General features: G+C 37.1%; 1 protein-coding gene across 4 annotated transcripts in view; it reads right to left on the bottom strand.

Annotated features, from left to right (window-relative positions):
* The window catches only part of pak3.L (p21 protein (Cdc42/Rac)-activated kinase 3 L homeolog), a 111,733-nt gene that overhangs the window by 7,994 nt on the left and 80,382 nt on the right, over positions 1–23,357 (bottom strand). For 2 of the 4 annotated variants that reach the window (XM_041571888.1, XM_041571887.1), the window contains exons 3-11: positions 16,961–17,061; positions 12,036–12,065; positions 10,847–10,891; positions 8,101–8,254; positions 6,286–6,323; positions 5,086–5,217; positions 4,410–4,590; positions 4,182–4,245; positions 478–526 (exon numbers count right to left, since the gene is read on the bottom strand). In XM_041571888.1, the coding sequence (XP_041427822.1) occupies positions 478–526; positions 4,182–4,245; positions 4,410–4,590; positions 5,086–5,217; positions 6,286–6,323; positions 8,101–8,254; positions 10,847–10,891; positions 12,036–12,065; positions 16,961–17,061 (794 nt within the window). 4 annotated transcript variants of the gene reach the window in all.

Raw genomic sequence — 23,357 nt, 5'->3', positions numbered from 1 at the left:
TGAAATTCCAACAGTGCTTTCAATTCCCTTCAACAAAGACAGTAAGCCTTAGGATAGAAATTATAAGTGTGCAAGAGAACAGGCAAAATTCTTATAGGTCTTGCCCTTTTAATAGACAATCCACCTTCAAACCACATCCATTCAAAGACCCTTAAATGTAATTTCCTTCTTAATGTGTGCAGGAATAAAAGGGCCCTTGTGTTATATTATAGTATCATAGTCATGGACTTTGATCTCTAGGTATGCTGATAAAATACACAAAACTAGTGTTTGAATGCAAATGATAGCCAGTACTACATTTGGTTTTATACTGGGAGCATACCCACCAGCAAGAAGCAGGACTAAGTCTTGGAAACATTTAAGCATTATAAGTACAAAAGCAAGCAGTAAAACCCTGAATATTGCTGTCTGTACACCTAACTGGATTTGTCAAAATCCCTAATAGTATAAATGGTTACAAGCAGAAATGAAGCCTACCTCCTGTCCTGTAGCGATGTCTATTGCTGTGTACACTGTACCTGATGCCCTGGAATTAAAAAAAAGTGAAAATGAGAAATCCATGCCATCCTATGCAAATACAAAAAGCCCCAGAGTATATATTATCAGATACTCTAATTCTTGTTCCCACCTATCATGGTGCTTGAATGTACTGACTGCCGCATAGAGAACATTTATGTGCACTGTGTAGTTGCGTAAGAGAGTATTAATGAGTTCCCCCATTACTTGTACCATATACACCTCCAGAAGCTCCACTGAGAAGTACTAGGATATAAGGTTCATATACAATACTGCTGCCTGCTGCTTTACTCTCCCTTCTCTGTCTTTATGCCAGTCCATGTTGTATTCGTATAAAGAAAATTAAAAAAAAAAGTCAGAAATTCTGAAACAAAAATTTGCAAAATTGCATCACATAAAAGGCACTTTTTGGGGAGGGCCCCAGCCTAACAGTATATTTATATACACTTTTTATACAGTATCCACAGTTACATAGTTTTTACTTTTACATCAGTAATATTGAAATTCCAAGAACTGGTTGACGTAATATATTTTTTTTCCCATGTGTGCAGGCCTAAACCTTTATGCTTAAGCCTGCATTTTGGTTAAAAGGAGTTGGAAACACAAACATTAGCTGCAGTTATTTGCTTTGTACCAGAAATCTGTAATTAAAAGACATCTAACCCCCCAAAAATGGATATAAATGTATAGTGCTCCCTTGAACACCCTTGCATTTACATACATTTTACATTTTTAGTGATTTCACTTCTAGTGCCACATGCAAAAATATGAATTACGGTAACCCAAGAAAACACAAATATTATCAGTCTAAAATTGCTAAATATCAGATACCAGTAAATATGAAAGAAGAGAGTCAGAGAGTTAATTCTGTATAGGGTTACACCTCTTATAATTTACAACTGTGATTGAATTCTAAATCCTGACATAATTTATTCATACACCTAACACTATTATTGCTTTTAAGTATTTTGAAAGCTTCAGCATAACCTGCAGCTCTGTAACATACATTATACTCTTACTTCCAGTCCATATAATATATAGCCAAAGGACATACAGAATAAATTATTTCAGTCTGGCTTGTCTACTGAATGACGCGTGCTGTGAACAATATCCTGCTGTAGATGAAATTATAAAGGTCTAGACACATTAAATGAGACCATGCCCTAAAACTGTATATTTACAAGCGGCCACTGTGGGGCTCCACAAGACTAAGTTTAATATCAAATCAATATTGTATTTCACTGCTTTGGAACGTACTGCACATGATAAACAGTCCAACAATTATCCCATATGGTCTTATCATTATGGGGCTTATTAACTAACGTGCAGTTAACCGCTTTGGTTTCAAAGCAACTTTCTATATTGCAGGTGAAGGTGATTGCTAGATACTACCACCACCCACTCCATCTCTGAAAGGTAAGGGGTGGTACCTGGCCATCACCTTCACCTGCAGGATAGAAAGTTGCTTTTTTTTTGTCTGTATGGTAATGGCATACTGCGCTTGTCTCTTCCAAACATACACTGCATTTGTCAGTAACACTTTCCCTGTAACCGGGCCATAGACCGTAAACGAGATGACTCGACTTGTTCAGACCAGCGTAATGAGATGTATTGTTTCCTGGGTGATTTTATTTTTTTACTTCCTCCACTTTATTATGCAAAGTCTGATTAAAAGAAACTTTTTTCTATTGGATTTTTCTTCCCTACATTAGACACACGGATGTGTAAATTGTGTGCGCAAACCTCTTCTGCGTATTTAAATTGTGACACAGAGGGGCACATTTACTAAGGATCAAATTTCGAAGTGCTAAAACTTCGACATTCAACCATCCAATTGAAAAATTTGATAGTCGAAGTTTTTTTGTTTTGTTTAGAGTTAGCTGTTTTTGATGGAATTAAAATCGTTTCAATTCAAATCGAAGTCGAATCGGCCTATTCGAAGGTCGAAGTACCCAAAAATTACTTCGAAATTCGAAGTTTTTAAATTCGAAAATTCACTTCGAATTCACTTCGACCCTTAGTAAATGTGCCCCCAAGGGTCGAATTTCGAAGTGCTAAAACTTCGAAATTCGACCATAGAATTGAAAAAATTCGATAGTCGAAAGGTTTTTTTGTTTGATTTTAGCTGTTTTCAATCGAATTAAAATCTTTCGAACGATTCGAGCGATTTAATCGATCGATCGGTTTTCAAAAAAAATACTTTGACTTCTAAAAAGCTTTCAAAATATTGGCTATAGGTTGTAGGAGGTCCCCATAGGCTAACATAGCAATTCATCAGGTTTAAGGTGGCGAAGTGTCGAATTCAAAGTTTTTTAAAGAGACAGTACTTCGATTTTCAAATGGTCGAATTTGTGAAGTATTTTCAATTCAAATCAAATTTTGGCCTATTCGATGGTCGAAGTACCCAAAAATTACTTTGAAATTCGAAGTTTTTGAATTCGAAAATTCACTTTGAATACAATATCCAATACTGAATACTAGGCAGTGCTTGTGTATAATCTTTGTGAATTTATGTATTATGCATACAAAAAAAAGACACTCTCATACTGTATTGGGCAGTAAAAACAGTATATACATCTTTTAAATGAAAACATGCAATCACAGGGACAATAAGATATGCTCAGTTAATGGGTCAGAATAAAGAAAGCTGCTGCACCATTTATCTTATAGCAGTCCTGTCCAGCCTGATCTCTTCACATGTAACTTCTACAGCTTGCTCATTTGGCAGCATTCAGTGACACTACAGTATGTACTAATACTATGTAGATTGAGGGTCACTTGGTACATATCTATCAGGCCCCATGTGTGCAAAATAAGGAAAATGCACTGTGTTTTTCCCCACAATAACATTCCTATGATATAAGTAGGAGAGAGAGATGCACTCGCAATACAATCAACTGCCTGGGTGCTGCTTATAGCATAGTATAATAATCCAAAAAATTTAAAACCACATTCCAAGGTCTTGAAATAATGAAAATAGTGGAATGTTTATTTCAACGTTTGGGCTTTAAAGTAATTTTTGACCCAAATCTTGAATTTTTCCCTGTAACATGCTCGCTTTCTGCAGTACTGACAATTCTGCAATATCGCATAAATATATCCCTTTCTCATTACAGACACATACTGAGTGCAATTGCAACACTGTCACCCTAACATAAATCTATCTGCTGCCAAATATCTTCTCGGACTCTTTCCCTCACAAGAATCAAATTCTTGATCATTGTGCTTGCCAACATTTCCATGAACTACAACATTCTTTGCAAGGCAGGACACCATCCTCATACAGTGTGGAGGAAAGGTGTTGCCCTTATAAATAGGAAAGCTTTTACTGATGAAAAACTAGCTACAGCACTGACCAATACCCCTCTTTATCCCTGGCTGACAACTGAGAGACCCATAATCTTAGCAGAATATTTACAATTTGTTGTTACTTACAGCTTAGTCTGTGTTCCGAAATTTTACACCCCAGCTGCTCCGACATACATTTTAACAAAGCACGTGCCAAGCTCACTGCCAGCATAATATTTGAAGGTCACAGGACACGTGCAAAGGGTCACAGACAACTAAAGAACTATAGAATGTCCTGCTGTATGGATTTATTCTGAGAGCTTTCACTTTTACACACATTGACTTCACTGCTTTGATCCAGATCCAGAGACACTTACCCTTGGCCAATCTTTTCAAATCTGGTGTATTTCTTTTTTGGATCCCCCACACTGACAATACTTCCTGTAGGACAAAAAGAATATTTAATTTCTAACAGGGAAACAAAACATATTAGGCAAAACTACTGAAATATTTCAGTTGAAATGGAGGAACACTTGATGTGTCTTTACTGTTGCAATATTCATTGTTAAAAATCAGTATTGGGCAGAAACTTTATCAAAACGTACGTAATTTCTCCAGGATCTCTTCATCTGTCATCTTGGACTTCTTACGTTGCCGGTCGGTGTTCCTATACAAAGTGCTCGTGCTTGAGTTTGAGTTTTCTGGCTGGGGGGTCACAGGAGAGGTGGAGGCTTCTTTAGCTGGTGCAGTTAATGCAACTGGTTCGATAACAGATCGGGTGTAGATCTGAGTATAACAGGAGAAAACAAATCTTCTTATTCTGCATACTATTTGTTATCATATTGGTTTTTATGGTTTATTGTGAAAACCAAATAAAATATTTCAAACCAGGAGAAAACGAAGGGGCTAGTAAAGCAAGTTTTTAGACATTGAATACAGTATATATATATCCACCTTTTTTAGGATCCAGCTATTTCTAAATAGCCAATAGACAAGAAAGGAAACAACAACCTCTATAACTTAGATTTAGAAAGGCTATATTAGTCATGCCATGCTATCATTTTGATTAAGCAAGGTAGACAAGAGACAACTGGGATTCATTTATACCCCATAGCAACCAATCAGTGCAAGTAGAACAAGGACAATAAACATCTGATTGGTTGCAATTGGCTAGTGCCCAATGTTTATTAATAAGCCGCAATGTAGCTTGTGGTTGGTCTAAGCTTTACATTTCTCAAACGCTGCGATTAACATATTATGCACATTTGGTTAATTGCTCACCGATTTTGTATGCTCAGGGCGAGGAGCAATAACAGGCGGGGGCTCATTGTCATCTTCCTCCTCTTCCTCTTCTTCATCCTCTTCCTCTGAAACTGGAGGTGCCAGGGGAGGCTCAGATGCAGTCTTTGCATTCTGTAGCACATGGTATAACAAGCAGGAGTTCAGGCAGATTGCTATGACTTTGCCCGTGACTGAGCTCACAGTACAGCAAAAACGAATGTAACTTCTGCAGCTCCAGCTGACTGCAAATCACATATTACTCCCCCAGCTAATGGACCACCGACTGCTTAACTGCTTTTTGCTTTCCTTCTCTCTGCTCTATGCCACTAGGGTTCCTTATATAAAAGTGTCAGTTTAAAGAACTGCAGCATGCTTTTCTAAGCTGCTTTCATCTTTACTTTTCAGCAATAATATAATTTTACTCCTCTCTGCTTATGGGTTTTACCCATTGTTTAATACCCTTTCTGACACTCTGAACCCCCAGATTATTACAGCTTTACTGGGTATCATTTTGTTGCGTAATTGTGTTCTTTTACTGCTTATAAAATACTGTCTCGCTGACAATTATATATTTTCTGCTTTCATGTATTCTTTAAACCCTTACAGGACAACAATTAAGCACATAACTACCCAGGAGGGCACTGTGATTGTTCTGCTTAAGCAGAGATCTTGCAGGGTTCTCCTGCCAGCTTTGAAAATCCAGGTCATCCAAGGGAGAATAGGTTGTTTGTTTGAGATGCTCCTCATATATAGAGGTGTTTTTCTTTACGCACACTATTGATGTATTCAGAGAGAATATGTGCTGTAATTGGGCAGTCTGTTTATTTAAAATATGAGTTTGTGAGAGTGCATCTCACAAGACCACAAATAAACTGTAAATTATTTGTAATCTTTTTTTACCTTCTACTGAGCTGCAGTTAAAACTGCAACTTAGCGGTCAAAGCGGAGCGATGCACCACAAAATGGCTAAAGCTTGTCTTTTACAGAATACAAGTTAAATGTGAGATGAATATCTCTTCTGTGTGAAGGCTAGAACAAAATCATATTTGGACTCAAAATAATATTACACAGAATGGGTTACTGGGATAAACTCTCATACAGACAATGGGGGTTTTACCATGAAAAGTAAAAGGATGGCATGTTTCAAAAAAGAAAATAGGCTAATAAAGCAAAACTACACAATATATAAAATCAACTTACCAGCGAGTGGGCAGCTATGTATCCATGTGCACTTTTATCTGCAAGATAATATGGGACATTACAGGAGGAAGATAAGGAAACGGTTTTAGCCTTGCCATACCCAACCAATAGTAAAGAATAATAATAATCAAAGTGTTTCATCATGAAAGTCAGTCATAAGACAATTTTAGTACTTCAGGAACGTAAGGAAAATCCTTGGTTTAGCTTTCTGCCAACCTAACCTTATTAAAGATGGTTTAAACATTCAACAAGTCACTTGTCCTTCAGTTTATGCGCTTTTACAAAATAATTTTATACAAAGTTCTGAGGGACTTTTGCTAGGGCCGTAATTTATGCATTTTTCAGAAGCACCATATTTAGAAGTGAATCCATGCAGATACTATATGTCACAGCAAGGCAAACATAATTTGAATTAATAAACAGGATTTTCTGCAAAGTGTGATTTTCTGCACTCAAATATTACATTTAACCTATTTATCATTCGAAACACAGGATGAATTATTTGGGGCCAGACCATTTTCAGGATATATTTTGCAGTAATCAACAAGTCCCTTCCCTTAAAGTGATACTGACACTTAAGCTGGCCACAGACGCAAAGATCCAATCGTTCGAATCAACGTACGATCGGACTTTCCCATCTCCCGACCTGCCACTAACCATGACGATCAAATAAAGTAGAAAAGAACAGATCAGCCGATGTTCTGCCCCTGACAGCAATCGTACGAAAGTTATGTCTGACCAAAGCTACTGACAGTCTCCCTCTGAAAATCGTACGATCGGCAATACATGCAGAGATATTACACGCAGCCGAAAAAAATCTTTTAACCTGTCCGATCGACCAAACGACCGATCTCCACCGGACGAAAAATGTCAGGGATTCTCCACACACAGCCCGAAAATCGTTGGTTCGTACGATCAGATCTTTGCGTCTATGGCCAGCTTAAGGGCAGGGGCAGATTCAGGGAGATTTAGTCACCTGGTGACTAATCGCCTCTTCTTCCGGGTGACAATCTCCTCGAAATGCCTTCCGCCTGCTAAAATGAAAAATCGCCTGGGGCAATGCACTCGCGGCTCTTCGATTTCCGAAGTCGCCTGAAGTTTCCTCATGAGGCAACTTTGGAAATCGAAGCACCGCAAGTGCTATTGCGCTGGAGTTTTCTCATTATAGTAGGCGGAAGGCAGTTCGGGGTTGATTGTCGCCCCGAAGAAGAGGCGGTTAGTCGCCAGGTGACTAAATCTCCCATATCTGCCCGTGTGCCCCTACGCTAAAAGTTTTATTTTCAAAATATTAATCTATATTTAAAGTGACCTATAGGTCATGTTGATCAGATAGTACTGCTTTTGTAGTACTTGTTTCAAGTAATTGCTGCACAAATATGGCAGCCCCCTTATAGAGGAACATTGGGGTAAGAAAGGTAATGTAAAAGCATCTGATAAATACTTATATGGCAAAATTATAAATAGTATGCAAAGACAATATTATGATAGACATAAACAAAGGTTATTTTCTGGCGCCAGTATCTCTTTCACTATGAGAAGACTTAGGACAAAGGAAGGAAAGATCACTTGCCCTTTAATAGCTAGTGCAGGATGTGCTGCTTTGTTCTACCTGTGAGTTGATGTACTGTGGGGATCACAAGCCAGCACTCATAGCTGAACCTTGCAATATGGATATAGGGGTTAAAAAGAAAGCTACAAAAAGTAATCCATTTAAGGAACTGCTAAAAACATATCTGTATATTAATAACTACAACCATAAATGTATATATATTCTACAATAAATAAAAGGCAAATTATATGCAAACTGTCACATACCTCCAGATGTAAAGCTCATGTACTTCTGGTTGTTCACGGTCTCTTTGGAATCATAAAATTTAAGGACGTCTAATACTGCCTGAGGATTCTTTTTCTGCTCCAGTTTGGTTATATTTGAGGTTTGGAGTAGTCGTGCCCATTGTTCCGGGATCCCCTGAGGACAAAAAAAACAAACATATTTTTGTGCTGTTCTATTACATTCTAATTATATATTCCGCTTGTATATACTCTAGATAATGTCTGGATTGAAACCTTTACTTTGGTATGGCAAATTTCAAGATGCATTCATTCTTTATATAGAAACACAGTTAAAATCAATAACCCAAATGGAAAAAGAAAAAATAAAGTTATGGTAGTGATTGTGAGAATGAACAGGTGCACGGAACATGTTAAGAAATCAACTGTGATCTCCAATGGTTTATGGAAGAAGCCTTAGTTTTGGTTTCCCAGATGAAAGAATGTAGACCAGGGATGTCCTATTCCATTCTTAAAACAGGCACTTGATGCCAGAATTTTGCAATATTCTTGCACCTCAGCATAAAATTCACATAAATTCTGGCTCCTTTCAGATGCCGCTCAAAGAATAGAATTCTGAAGCACAGTCTAGACTACAGGTGTAAGAGAATAGAAAACCTACCAGAAACTTAGGAAATGAGAGACAGGCCTAGCTTTGGTAATCTTTTATTTACAGTGTGCCAAACTGTTTAGTCTAGCTAATGGGTACATGTGATGAGCAGATCACCCTACAGATTTTACGCATGCAGTGTCATTTTAGGATTTGTCCTGGGGAAGTCAATAAACTACTACTGTATTTTCAACCCTGGACTGCTCCAACAGGGTCATGTAAAGCAGACAGAGGACACAATAAGGCAGTTTTTAAAAACGGATACCTTGCAAAGACATTGAAAGAGCCCGACTAATTTATATCTTGTCTTATATGCCATTCCTCTTTTGTGCATAAACCTGCCTTAAAATTACTGAAATATGAAACAATAAAGTATATAAGGCCATGCCTTTTATTCTCACATGGGATAATGTATAGGAGTCTATTACTTGTTGACAAGGAGTTCAATGATCATAGATAAATTTTAATGGCACTTTAGTTTGTGTTTCTACTTTACTGTATTGTTATCAGCGGTGTCTGCCCTAAGCATGAATGGGAGTCACATACTAGAACAGGAAGTTTTATTAAAACAGAAAAATTTAGGACACACCATTTTTGGGTCTTGGATCTCTAGCACATGGTCCAGTTAGGCATTTTGAGGGAACAGTTTAAATCTGAAAAATGTGCGTGAAGAGAATTGTTTAATGGCAAACCATGTTCATTAAGAATCCCACAATGTCCTACATCAATAGGGCATCGGGTGTTTGGATCATTTTTGTGATTGAACACAAAGTCCGTAATTGCAGCTGTAGCTTTCCATTGCTGCCACTTTGGAATAATGGGTCTTATGGCACACGGAGCAATCATTGCTTGAAAAAACACACACAACTGCATTTCAGAGCAATAATCACCCCTTGTAGCATAATCGACGCCACTCCTGTTGATTATAATGTGAAGTGATTTGCATTCATATCCAGAGTTTTGAAAGTTTACCCATTCATAGGATTAGCTGCAGCAACACTATGCTACATATGCCCCATCCGATCTCTGAAAATGGTATTATATGGCGACTGCACTGTTAGTTAAAAAACTGGTATAAGTAGGGTATGCGCCTCTCCTTTCAGTGCATATTTCCCTATTTCTTTTCAATAGAGTCAGTTGCAGTGCCCCTTGGTTTTTTGTTTTGTTTAAAGTATAAGCACTGTTTTCTTGCCCTACTGTAAGCACATATAATACACTTAAGATTCACTGGAATCTACCTTTCAAAGTCTCAAAAGGACAGATTACCTGGCTGTCAAGCATAGGGGTAAATAAATTAGCTGTTGCTAGTTAAAAAAAGGTAGCTTTGTAATTTTTCTCCTTCATACTTTTTTACCCTCTCTCTCTTTATATTAGGGGCTGCATACATGAAAATGATAGCATATCCATTCAAACATATTATAGTTATAAAAAGAAGACCAAATAGGCCGACCACTATATATACAGTATCTTATTACAGATTACCCAGGCAGGGCCGTATGAATTAATGGGCAAAATGGGCATTTGTCCAGAGCCCACAAGGGCAGGGGATCCACCAGCAGACATTTCATCTGGTATCACTTTCGACAGAAGCATCCCACAGAGTCCTCATTTTAACCAAACAGAGGATTTCTACATTAAGCAGAGTTGTTTTTTTCTTGTGGCTCCGCCATTTTGTAATTTATCTGCTCCCATGGTTGTTTCTCCAGTGTGGCAATCCTGGGGATCACATCTACTTCAAAGAGTGCAGACCATTCCTTTACTGGCTATGTTAATATATTTATGTTTAAAAGCTTGAGGGTTGCTCTATCACAAATTTCTTGGAACAGTGGGGGCCCATCAATGAAATCTTTGAGCCCACTGGTACATTAAAGTGGTCCTGTACCTAGGCACTGTGTCTCATTAACTCTGTGTCTGCCCAGTGTAAGAACAAAAACAGTAGGTGGCATGTTTCTAGCGAAAAGTCTGACAATGAGTGACATGGGCCCCTGGAGTCTGGGTTAAAATGATAGAAGAAGAAGCCAAGCAACATATCTACAGCAAACACATGAACTTGCAGCTGCAGCGCTATGACATCTCAAAGAAGCACTTTGATGCAAGTTTCTTTTTGGGCCTGTGACGCACCTCTGGGAGTTTCCCTGTGCCCATCTGTGAACCACAGAGATCTGGCTGCAATGGACGTAAATAAAGAAAGAAAAGAAAAGTTAAAACAGGATGTGGGAAAACTCAGAAGGTGGGAGAGGATATGGATCCAATGGAGGGGAAGAAAAGAAAAAAACCCATGTCACGGGAAAAACATCACAAAAAAAATTTCCCACATAGAGTGGAGGGTATATGAGGTATCTTGGGGCTGGGTGCAGTGCAGGCTGCAGGAGGGCAGGTTTTGGAAAACAGGTAGCACTAGAAATAGAAATGTTTTGTTGCTTAGACTTTGTTCCTGATTGGGATCCATAGAGTGGCCTTGGTTACTTGCACTTCTAATGGCAACACAAAGAACATGACATAAGATGGCCCATTCTTGGCTTGTGAAAACAGACAGACAATTGCATCTCCATTCATATTGCCATCTCTTTTCATGCTTTGCAATCATCCAACACTGAACACAATCCAGGTGTTGGAAAGGAAACCCTTAATATTGTGTGTTTATTTCAGGTGTCAAACTTTTAAATAACTGCTGAAAAACATTTGTGCCTGCTTATTTCAGATTGACATCATTCATTTTGTTTCTATAGGCCTAATGCCGGCCAATCACATGGGCAGGATCAAGAGAGTCACACGTACATTTGTTTCATAAATCTCTAATGTCTGTTTTTGGTTTGCCAATTAAAAACTGTAAAAAATACAATATTATGTTATGCATCCAAATGAAACTCTTGCACACAATATTATAATTTTTTTTACAAAAGGGGCTGTCCTCAGAATACTCGAATTCTGAAATCGGGTTTCTATCAAACAACTTATTTTCCAAAAACTAAAACTGCAGGGACATGCTTCTTCAGGAGAAAAAGCCCCAACAACATAGCAAGCAGGCACGTTCCTGGGCTAAAAAACTTTTGTTAGTACAAGCGGAGATGAGTGCATAGCATGCAATGGTCAGTGATGTCATTAAGCTGAGAAATAAACTCCAGCCCAGGAGCCCATGCAGCTCTCCCAGTTGTTCTTCTAGACATATCTATCAGCAAACACAGAACACAGCCACAGGAGTGAAAACACAGGGTTAGAGGATTGTATATGGAGTACATGTAACCAAGGGGAGCAGACAACTGTTATGGTAACTGGTGTAATTATTTACATAGAAACAAAAAAATCATACAGTATTACAAAATCCAAGGGTATTTCCAAACTTTCCAGAAAGGTATAAGAAGTGAGAGAAGAAGAAGAAGAATAACAAAGTGGTCAACACTCAAGAACTGTACACAATAAAATGTCCTACTCCTCTATTTACTGTAAAGCCCTATAACCTAAGCGGCATAACACTCATGATGGAACAGATAAAAGTACATTTTTTGTTTTCTCTGGCATTGCACTGTAATCAAAGAAAATTTAAACCTACCCAAATGTTTGTAAGAGTTTTTAAAGGCGTTGTTCACCTTTAAATTAACCTGTAAATCCTATAAACCATTCATTGATTTAAAGAGAGACTGGAAGATGAATAGGCGAGGGTCTGAATAGAAAAACGAGTAATAAAAGTGGCAGTAACAATATATTGTAGCCTTTCAGAGCATTTGTTGTTTAAATGGGGTCAGTGACCCCCATTTAAAAGCTGGAGAGAGTCAGAAGAAGGCAATAAGTTCAAAAACTATATAAAAAAAAAAAGAAATAATGACGACCAATTGAAAAGTTGCTTAGAACTGGCCATTCTATAACATACTAAAAATTAACTTGAATGGTGAACCACCCCTTTAAATTGTTGTTTTTAAAAAGTTGTTGTCTATAAAAGAACTAGACCAGAAAGAGCAAACTGCTAATTATTTATTATAGGATACCGTATGGGTCCCTATTACTAAATAACCCTAGATTGAGATGATCTAACTGTGTACCACAAGCACAGCAAATGGCGCTTAGGCCATTTTCTGCACAATACAACACCATTTGTTAATGAGCCCTAATGAGTGAATCACTAATTTCTCTGCCACGATTTAGTAGATAAGTAGGGTGTCAGAGCTACAGCGATCCTTCCAAATGTACTGTACATTTGTTCTACATACTGGATTTGGCACTTAGTTCTCTTAATCTGAACAATATACACACGACATTCCGGCAACGTAAATAGCTCCCGCTCGGACCACCCCTGTGCAAGTTTATATGTTCTTCAATGTGGAACTTGTGCGGACTTCTCCACATTCCTTACATTTAGGAGCATATTTATTATGCTGTGCAAAATGAAATTCAGCGAAACTGAAAAAGCTGTGTAAAATAAAAGCAAAATTAATCAAGGTGTGTTTTATTTTACGCCATGCAAATGACACATTTACTACCGTTATTTTACATTGATTCCAGCAGAAGTTACTCTAATAACAAACGCGGAAACATTGTGCACCGTTTTTTTACGCCATTTTTTACACAGCGAAGCCTGGTGATGGGTGGTGTATAATTTTTTTACAGCACATAATAAATATGCCCCTATATTCACCAGCACCTGCAGTTGACAACTGAACTGACAGTTTTAAAATAATATAGGTTTGTAATAATGTGTGGTGGATAGTCCATGTGAAACCCTTTTTTTTCAGTAAAGTATCATCTCTATTATCTCATGTTTTAATGATACACTTCCAACCCATCAACCAAAAGTTTGTGCTGAATACTTTGGACTCAGTTCAGAGCTACATCAGATATGCTGACAGATGCAGTTCCTTTATAATTCCCTTGCCATAACGTGATTTATTTTTCTCTTTTTACATTAGACAAAATAAAAGAAAACTAAATATAAATATGTTCATTTTATTCTGACAACACATTTATTCGACTTGAAATATTGTTTATGATATGCAGTATAGGCTGCAGTTGCATGAATTAGGAATTACATCACAAAAAATGAGCTTTTTATGCCTTTAACTGTAATTACTGCATACAATAAGCAGCTCTTTGCTGTGTTATGCAACAAACTCCTCTACATCTATTTTGTCTATGAAAGACTGACATGTTCCTATAAAAATCCATAGGAATGTGTGAGTCTAGGCATCAAAATCTTTTGTCTCTAAAATGCCCCACATGCTGCCTTAGCTACTGTTCGCACGAAAGGAAAGAACTGCAGGGACCACACGGTTTTATTTGGTCATGATCGGCTGGGGGCAGTGCGATCCTTCCATAGATTGATAACAAATGAAAACACTACGGTAGCCTATTAAAGGACTGTGGTGCCTCCAGCCTAACCTGACAGAATCAGATAAAACCCTCAAGTCATGCTGAACTGTTGGCTAAGGTAAGTAATGCTGGGCTGGGGGACCTGGTGGCACTTTTTGGTAGAAAGATGGTGGTGAATCATCTCTCTCCTAGTAAAAGTGACATATTCCTATGGATTTTTAAAGGAACATGTCAGTATCACTTAAAATCAGGATAGACTTCTACGTTTGACCCTAGCTAATGATTTCAGAAGAACTATTGCATACAATACATTATCCTTTATTCCATATTTTTAGATTGTGAGCTCTTTTGAACAGGGCATATTTACCTTTTACAGAAGTTATGAGTTGTATTTCTGTATGTAATTTGTATGCTCAAAGTAGCCATTTACAGTACAGCACTGCAAAATATGCTGGCCATTTATAAATATTTGTTAATAATTTAATGTAACATCTGCAAATCATACAGTATTGGCCACTAATGCTTTACTCCATCTCCAAAAATGCCACAATCGCAACTATCACTAGGTGCTTCTTCCTTCACCCAGAGTAACCAGACTATTGGTAAGCTAGGCCCGCCCAGTGCCGTTTCTTGCCCGGTCACTGGCAAAAACTGCCCTCCCCCATTACTAAACACATTAATTAAAATTGTACCCAACACAGAACCCTGTTGCAGCACCCCACTATGAACCCTAATCCAAGTTGGGATTGTACCAGTGCCAGACACCTTTTGCACATAATTATTTAAACAGTTTTCTTTAACATATTACAATAAATTCTCAATTTTAAATCCCCTGATTTAATGTTTTTCCTCATTTTAAACAGTTTTTTTGTTGCAGTCCCAACTATACACAATGCATAATCCATTTCCCAGATATGCCATGTTCTCGATTTTACACCATATTTTCTGTTCCCCTAAAAAAAAACAAATTGGAGGTTCTACTGTACTAAGGTTTCCTGGCATTCTCAACAGCCAGAAACTATGTTAAAATAAAAATTAATCCTCCAGTGAGAATCCAATCTAATCTGTATTAAGGGGTCATTTACCAACAATTGAATTTCAATTTTCTCCATGAATCTCTAAAGAAATTGTGGATTTTTCCACGACTATCTAAAAAAATTGTGGTTTTCTTTTTTTTTAAAAAAAGCTCTAAAAATGTGAGATTTATTAAGTGTAAAAACCACCTATAGAAGTTTTTTGCTAGGAATTGCCAGGTATTCATATTTTTTTAGCTCAGAGTTAAGCGTAATTTCTGAGTTGTACTTTTATTTGGATTTTGTATTAAATCTCACTTAGTTTAGTAAGTTTGGTTGTGGTTTCAAAAAAATGTTAAAAAAATCAGACTGTTGATAAATAGATCCCCATCTCTTCTTCCCTGTTCTTTGTTCCTGCATTGCAGTTGAAAACACAGATTTTTGGCATCAGACAAGTATGTCCTCCTTCCCCATGTTTAATAGCAATTTAATATAATGTTAATATAATGTTATAATTCAAAATTATAGCAGTGACTGACACAGTGCTACTACAATTCTCACTTGTACACCATTTTGTATCTCTTATATTTTGGTGGGTGCATTGGCACAGTTTTATAATGGTTTACGAAAACATTTATATTAGGTACACAGATGCATGCTTAAAATAAATGGACATAGTAAGGAACCTCTCTGGTGTCTTACTCATGGGGTGATGTAATAAAAGGTGCAAAGTTTGCTTATGCTTTAGTGACCAGTAGCAACAATTAGCCAGAAGAATTTACTGGTCACATTGAAAACATTGTGTTGGTTGGTGTGGGAAATTGCACCCGGACCTTTTACTACACGTGGGGCTAGTCCCTAAGTCTCCATCACTGCACAGCTAATTTTCTGAGTTTTGAAGCTCAGAGTTTTAGCACATAACATTTGGTGAGAGCTACACGTTTAACACCTTTGGTACACAGTACAGCACCAATATTGTTTACTTTTATCATTCTTGTTATTTTAAGAGGCCATGATTCCCCTTTCAGGTCATACAGTTAAACACAGGCTTCAGACAGTTAAACACCAGCAAACTGTCTCTGTGTAAATTAGAGACTTCTATATTATTAGGAGTGTTTAGTTTTGCAGCAGATTGGAACTCATCTCCAGAGATGTATGTGTAGAAGTGAGATACTCTGTAGGTTATTAAGGCTCATTTATAAACACTGGACACATTTGCACATGGGCAGTATCCCACAGCAACCAATCAGTCATTTTTTTCAGGCAGCTGCAGGTTGAAAAATGCAAGCAAACATTTGGTTTGTTACCATGGGTTACTGCCCAGTGTAGTCTTTTCAGTCCTTTATGTAGAGTGAGACAGAGATCTTATAGATTCATATATTTTTAGTACCCTTAAAAAAAAAACCTAAACCCTCAATATATGTCAGAATTCATCCTACTCATCAAAAAATATTAGCTCCTATGGCCTTTGATAAAGGAAACATTTTAATATATTCCATATAATTACTAATCCATAACATTAGAGAGTATTGGGTTATTTCTAAACAAGTTGAAGGCCAAATAGAAAACAATCCACAGAACTGGACAATGAGAGAGCAGGCAACTAATCAGACAGATTCATAGCCTCTGATGAAATGCAATGGTTTCAAGCAGAAAATTACATTTCACAAATTAGATTTCCTTTGTATGTCTAAATATTTGATTACGGTCCACCTCCCAACAAACATCACAAATATGGACAGCAACAAGGTAAATAATATTTTAAAATAAAATTACTCTAACTGGTTTCTAATGCTTACTAAAAGCTAGCTTTCAATATTCTTCCTGTTACTTATCTTACATACAGAATCTCATGGGTAAACAGCGTGGAACAAAATTGGCCGACTGAAGAAATAGTAATGGTACAGATTAGGCTACTCACAGTGAATTCTCCAGTAACAGCATCAAATCCAACGTGGATGGTGTGTTCAAAATCTGAAGGGAGCGATATTTCAGGGCGTTCCTTTTCTTTCTTCTTGTTGGCTGAAGATAAAACATTAAAATAAATCCCTGGTTAGCCATATAAATACTGCAGGTGAAGCAGCCATTCTGATCATTAAAATAAACAACAAAAGAGGTCCCACAGTATGATGACACAACCCTAGATACCCAAAAATTTGAAAATGGAGACATATTAAACATACATATAGAATACACTACATCATGTTCTTGCTGGGAGCTCAATCACATATTAACTCTAGCAGTTCAAAAAAAAAACAACTTACCACTCTCTTTCAAAAAAAAAAAAGATGTACAGAATACTATGCATCAGCACTGCTCTGTTTTATTTTAAGAGATGCTTTTTTCCATTTCACTTCTCCATTATGTATTGATTCTAATTTATGCATTACATTGGGATCTAAAGAGTTAGACTTTGCTTCAACTCTAGCAACCCATCAGATCTTTGCTTTCAAAAATCAGACCATAAACTGGTTAGGTAACATGGATTCATAGACCTAGGGCAATTCGTAGTAACATGGGCTCCTCTGTGTCTTCCAGATCAATCAACACTACTAATCTCATCCACCTATTGGCTGTCAAAAGATAACCAAGAGCACTTCCCAATTTCTGATGTGAGTCTTATATATAATATGGCATCTGTTTAAAGCTACCTAAAGCATATGCACCAGGGACACATATTACAACCTGCTGTTATTCAAAAGCCAAAATGCTGATGTAATACAGTAAATATGACCTGTTCCACAGCTCTGTTTCTCAAATACTAGACTCTAGATTATTGAGACCAATAGGAATTGGATATTCAAACTTAAACCTTCTGCCACATCCAATCTTTAAGTAGTGAAGTCCTGCTGGGAGAGAAGCTCTTACTCCTGCTGGCAGAGAAGCTCTTATTAATCCAGAAGGCAATGGGGAATTAGTGGCTAAAAGGCAAGGGAAGAAAACCTCTAAAGACTGGTGCTAAACTGAATGGGAAGAGAAGAGCAAAACACAGAACGAGAGGAGAAAGTGGGTTGACATTAAAACCTATTATGGGGAACTTATATTTCAAAACTGGTTTTGATGCTTTTATTGTCCACTGTTGCGATCAGATTTTAAGATCAAAAGTAGAATTGGAAGGAGAAAGTAAATAAGACAAGTGGTGAAAGGAAAGGAGAGCTAAATTCAGAAAAGGAAAGATGAATGGCTAAAAAACAGAGCAAAATGGAAGGAGAGAGCGTTTGAGTGTAAGTGAGAATATGGAAGAGCAGAAGGAGCTTAAAGAGAGTAGGACAGATGAGAAGAGATAGCACTGAGAAAGTGAAAAGTGGAAAGAAAGTAGAGGGAGGGAAAGAAACCTGTAGGAAGAAAACTGAAAAAGATGAATGGGAACATCATAAAGATAAAAAGAAGATTTAGATGTAACAGTAACTTGTAAGAATCGATAGGCAAAACTGTGAAGAGAATACAATCTAGGGAGAGAAGTACGTAGAGAAGGAAAGGGAGAAGGTTGAAAGAAGAAAATTGTAGAGGAGGAATAACATTGAGAATATGGGACAATGAGAAAAAAAATGTATTTTACAGGAAAATATTTGCCACTTTTTGAAATAAGAGTATGGAACATGCTATATATACATGTATGTTTTACACTATACAGTTGAGTCAAGTGCATCAATTCCATGAGCAGCACTCTTGGCAAAAACCATCAACTTAAGGATATTCAGTATGTCAAAATCCTAGACACGTTTTTAATGACGTTTGAATATAGCTGTAAGGATCTGAGAAGAAGCATCTACACACTGGGTTTTTCTGTCTCTCAAATCAGCACAACACAGGAACAATTTGCATGCAGTTTGTATACTCTGTACAAATCTCTCCAACCGGGAGGCACTGTCAGAGAAGAATGAGAGGGACTGTGATTGAATACTTTTATGAACAAATTAATGCTGCCTTTCAGTGATACAGAGAAAGCCGTTTGTTCTTTAGTCACTGTTTGCATGTCCTTTAAATAATTACCTTTTAGGAAGACTGCTTCTCTGCCTTTAAAGTCAATGTTACATTACTTTATGCTAATTCACAATATTTGTGCTATAACAAGCAGAAATTCTGCAGCTTAACTTTCCCCTTGGTACAACAAGTGGCCACTGTCATGGTGACAGGAGACATACTGAAATCCAGGTTAACTGGCAGCAATATCAGCCTCAAAGAGGAAATCTCTTTCAAGAATCTGATCATAAACTATAACTCCCAGCATCCTGTGTCTAACAAATCAACATTAACTCAGAAATCACAGGTTTCAAGAGAGACCAGTTCATAGATCAGGTTCCAAAACACGGAAGATATTTGGGCACCAGTAGATTTACCCATAGCATCCAATCGGTTTTTGGAACAAAATGTACATGTTATTACATTTCATTCTCCTATGAGGCCAGCTCCTAATCACATCACTATAGCACATACCAACGTGACATCATTATTTGTCATAATTATGAGGTTAATTAACCAATTTGTGCTGACATCTTCTGGAACAGACACATTTACAGTAGTTTAGAGTCCAGGAATGGTGTGGAAGAATGAGCTAAGGCACAAAATTCCCTGGCTGGAAAGGAGAAAGTTGTTCATCATCTTCATTTATACAGCTCTGATATATTACAGGACACTTTACAGCAGGGTCTTAACTTAAACTTTTTATAAATTAAATCAAGCAATAAACTTTGCAAGTCAAAAACTGATTTATAACCTATTTTGCACCTCTTTTTTTAACTTACTTTTTTCTATTAAAAGAAAGCGATCATAGAGTCACACTCTAAACAGTACAGGGACACATGTTGTCCCCACCCACTGTTTTTAGAATCTCAGCTATTCCTTTAGGCATATTTATATAATTTTTGAGTATTTTTTTATGACATTTTATAGTTTTAGCTTGTGTAGCGTATGTAACCTTTTAAAAGCCATTATTTTTGTACAATGAATTGGTCTACATTCAAGCGGGTTTTAAAATACACTATGCACAATTTGAATGTCAATTGAAGAATATTACACTGCAATGTGGAATGTTACCTTCATCGCGCATTTTTTTCCATTTATGATTTGGATTACATTTGTCCACTAAATTTTCAATTACTGGAAGTAGTTCATAGGCCTCCCTCATCAGGAACAGGTAAGGAACTCCCAATATCCTGCCAAGCTGGTTTATAGAAACAGCCCCCCTTATAAATATCCACATAATGGCTATATTAAAAAAAGGCTTTAATCTACTTTTTTTTATAATGTATGCAGAATTATACAACTGGAAATACAAAACTTCTGCACACTAACTCTATAATTATATCATAGCTCCTGTTTATTCAAAACCTCATTTTGCTATAACCCAATAGAGAATAAACATACTTACCAATTGTAAGCAACACTCCTAGTGGATCCTGCTGTGTATTGGTTTGTGTTAAAATAATTGTCTCTATCACATCCAAGCCAATTTGCTGACTTTACAAGGTGTGGCTTGTAAGCAAACACACACATTTTTTGCACCCATCCATACAGTTTTAGCTGACACAGAAACTGTACTGCAATGTACTATTTCCATAGTAGCCCGATGTATGTTGGGTAATGCAGTTCACATAACTATTGAGCATTAAGCAAAAGCTGAACAACTAAATATTAAAGCCATGAGCTATCGGAAGGGGCTGACGTGTGTTTATATACAGTGCAAAGCAGAGAAAATGCTTTCTCATCATTCAGATACAAACTTCAGCAACTTTCCTTCTTTACTTTATACAATTGAAACAGCCAGTCTGGCAGATTAGTCAGGCTCTTTTTGTTGATTATGATTCATCAGCTAAGATAGCCCCTACCCAATGGACTGGGAGTCGTTAGAAAAGAGACGTTTTGACTTAGGGTTTGGACCCATGAGCATTGCTAATGTGTGTGCTATTTTACCTGGTTCTTTAATGCAGAAAGAAACACATGAAAAACCAGGCCTTCTTTTAATTGTCAATAGTATGCCCACCCATTATTGTGGTACAGACCCACAGGGAGAGATGACATTAATAAACACACTCTGTTTTGCCATGCATAGACATACATCCCAATGGTCATGATTTTCCCAGGCCAGCCATGAATTGCTTACCAGGAAGTGGCATAGCTATAATGAATCAGGGGTATGGCCTAAATTGCCCCATTATTCAAACTCAAATTATATGCACAGGATAGCACCACAAATGCAACTACAGGATGACACTAAAGGATGAAAAATACCATTATAATTGTATGGGGAAATGTAAGAAGCATTCTTATTTTAAAAATAGTAAATTGATACATGGTTTTGCGCTTATTTTGAACCAGTGTTTTCCAGACAACACATGGCAGCAAATGTATTTTGAAATTGTGCCTAGGGCAGATACTGATCAGTTGCTACAGGGTATAAAAAACATACATCACTAAACATCATTTTCAAAACTTCAGAACTGCATTTTGCATCATCAAAACCTTTCTGAATTATTACCTATTTATTTGTCTGTGGTGCAATACCCACAAGTTTGTATATGTGACTGATTTGCAAAAAATGTGCCACATAAAATGCTTGCCAGTTGATGTGTATGATATACACGCACAGTTTAGTACAGGTATAGATTCTGTTTTCCGAAAAACCATTATCCAGAAATCTTCAACGTACGGAAAGGACATCTTCAATAGACTCCATTTTAACCAAATAATTCACATTTTTAAAAATAATTACTTTTTTCTCGGTAATAATAAAACAGTACCTTGTACTTGATCCCATTAAAAATATGGTAAAACAATCCTATTGAGTTTAATTAATTTATTTTTAGCTGACTTAATGTAGTATCCAAATGATGAGAAGACCCCAGGTTCCAAGCATTCTGGCTAATAGATCCCATACAATAATATTAAAGGTCAAAAAACTTTTTCACCTTGATATTGCTAATTCCTAGTTCCAGGTGTGTGTTAAAGTTTATAGGTTAGGTGTCATGGCAGAAATATTTTATTCAGATATGCTATTTCCCTGTTAAGGAGAACTATTTACTTTTCCCTTAATGGAGTATACAGGAAATCTTATCCGTGATCCTATGTTATGGTTACAACAGGTCTCTATTGACTCCAGTCGGCTATTAGTAGATGGATGGATGGTGTGTGTATGTGTGTCTGTGTGTCCTTGTATATCTTTGTGTGTGCGACTGTGCGTCTGTTTTTGTGTCTGTTTCTGTGTGATAAAACAGAATGTGATTAAACAAGTACTAGGTAACTGAGAATTATACATTCTAAAAGAAGCTGAGCCTTTAACCACTCTTTAGTGATGGTCTGTGTTTCAGGTTTTAAGTGTAACAGGAAGAACTGTGAGAGTAAAAGACACAGCTTTGATTGGCTGATGTAAACCTAGTATATATCCGTGCCCTTGGAATGTATGTGAGCACAATTCTTTATGCAAGCCAGAGGAAAGGGCTTTAGAACAGGTACAGAACTTGTTATCTAATATTCCCGGGACCTGGAGTTTTCCAGATAAGGGGTCTTTCCGTAATTTTGGATCACCATACCTAGGGGCAAATTTACCTAGGGTCATATATCGAGGGTTAATTAACCCTCGATATTCGACTGCCGAATTGAAATCCTTCGACTTCGAATATCGAAGTCGAAGGATTTAGCGATATTCCTACGATCGAAGGAATAATCGTTCGATCGAACGATTAAATCCTTCGAATCGAACGATTTTAATCCATCGATCAAAGGATTATCCATCGATCAGAAAATTGTTAGGAAGCCTATGGGGACCTTCCCCATAGGCTAACATTGGCCTTGGTAGGTTTTAGGTGGCGAACTAGGGGGTCGAAGTATTTTTTAAAGAGACAGTACTTCGACTATCGAATGGTCGAATAGTCAAACGATTTTTAGTTCGAATCGTTTGAATCGAAGACGAAGGTCGAAGTAGCCCATTCGATGGTCGAAGTAGCCAAAAAAAACATTCGAAATTCGAATTTTTTTTCCTCTATTCCTTCACTCGAACAAAGTAAATGGGCCCCCTAAAGTCTGCAAAACAATTATTTAATATTAAATAAACCCAGTAGGATCGTTTTGCCACTGATAAAGATTAATATCTGAGTTGGAATCAAGTACAGCTGTTCCATTATCACAGAGAAAAAGGAAAATATTTAAAAATATTCTTTTTTTTTATGGGAGATGACTTTCCTTTAATCCAGAGACTTCTGGATAACGGGTTTCCAGATAACGGATCCTGTACTTCAAATGGCAGTTTTTGTTTCAGATTATAGTACAGTAGTCCTAAAAATTTAAACACTATTATAACACATTTCCTTTCTGCCGGGATA

The sequence above is a fragment of the Xenopus laevis genome, chromosome 8L, assembly GCF_017654675.1.
Source record: "Xenopus laevis strain J_2021 chromosome 8L, Xenopus_laevis_v10.1, whole genome shotgun sequence".
Classification (NCBI taxonomy): Eukaryota; Metazoa; Chordata; class Amphibia; order Anura; family Pipidae; genus Xenopus; species Xenopus laevis.
This window is presented reverse-complemented; position numbering and strand designations above follow the sequence as displayed.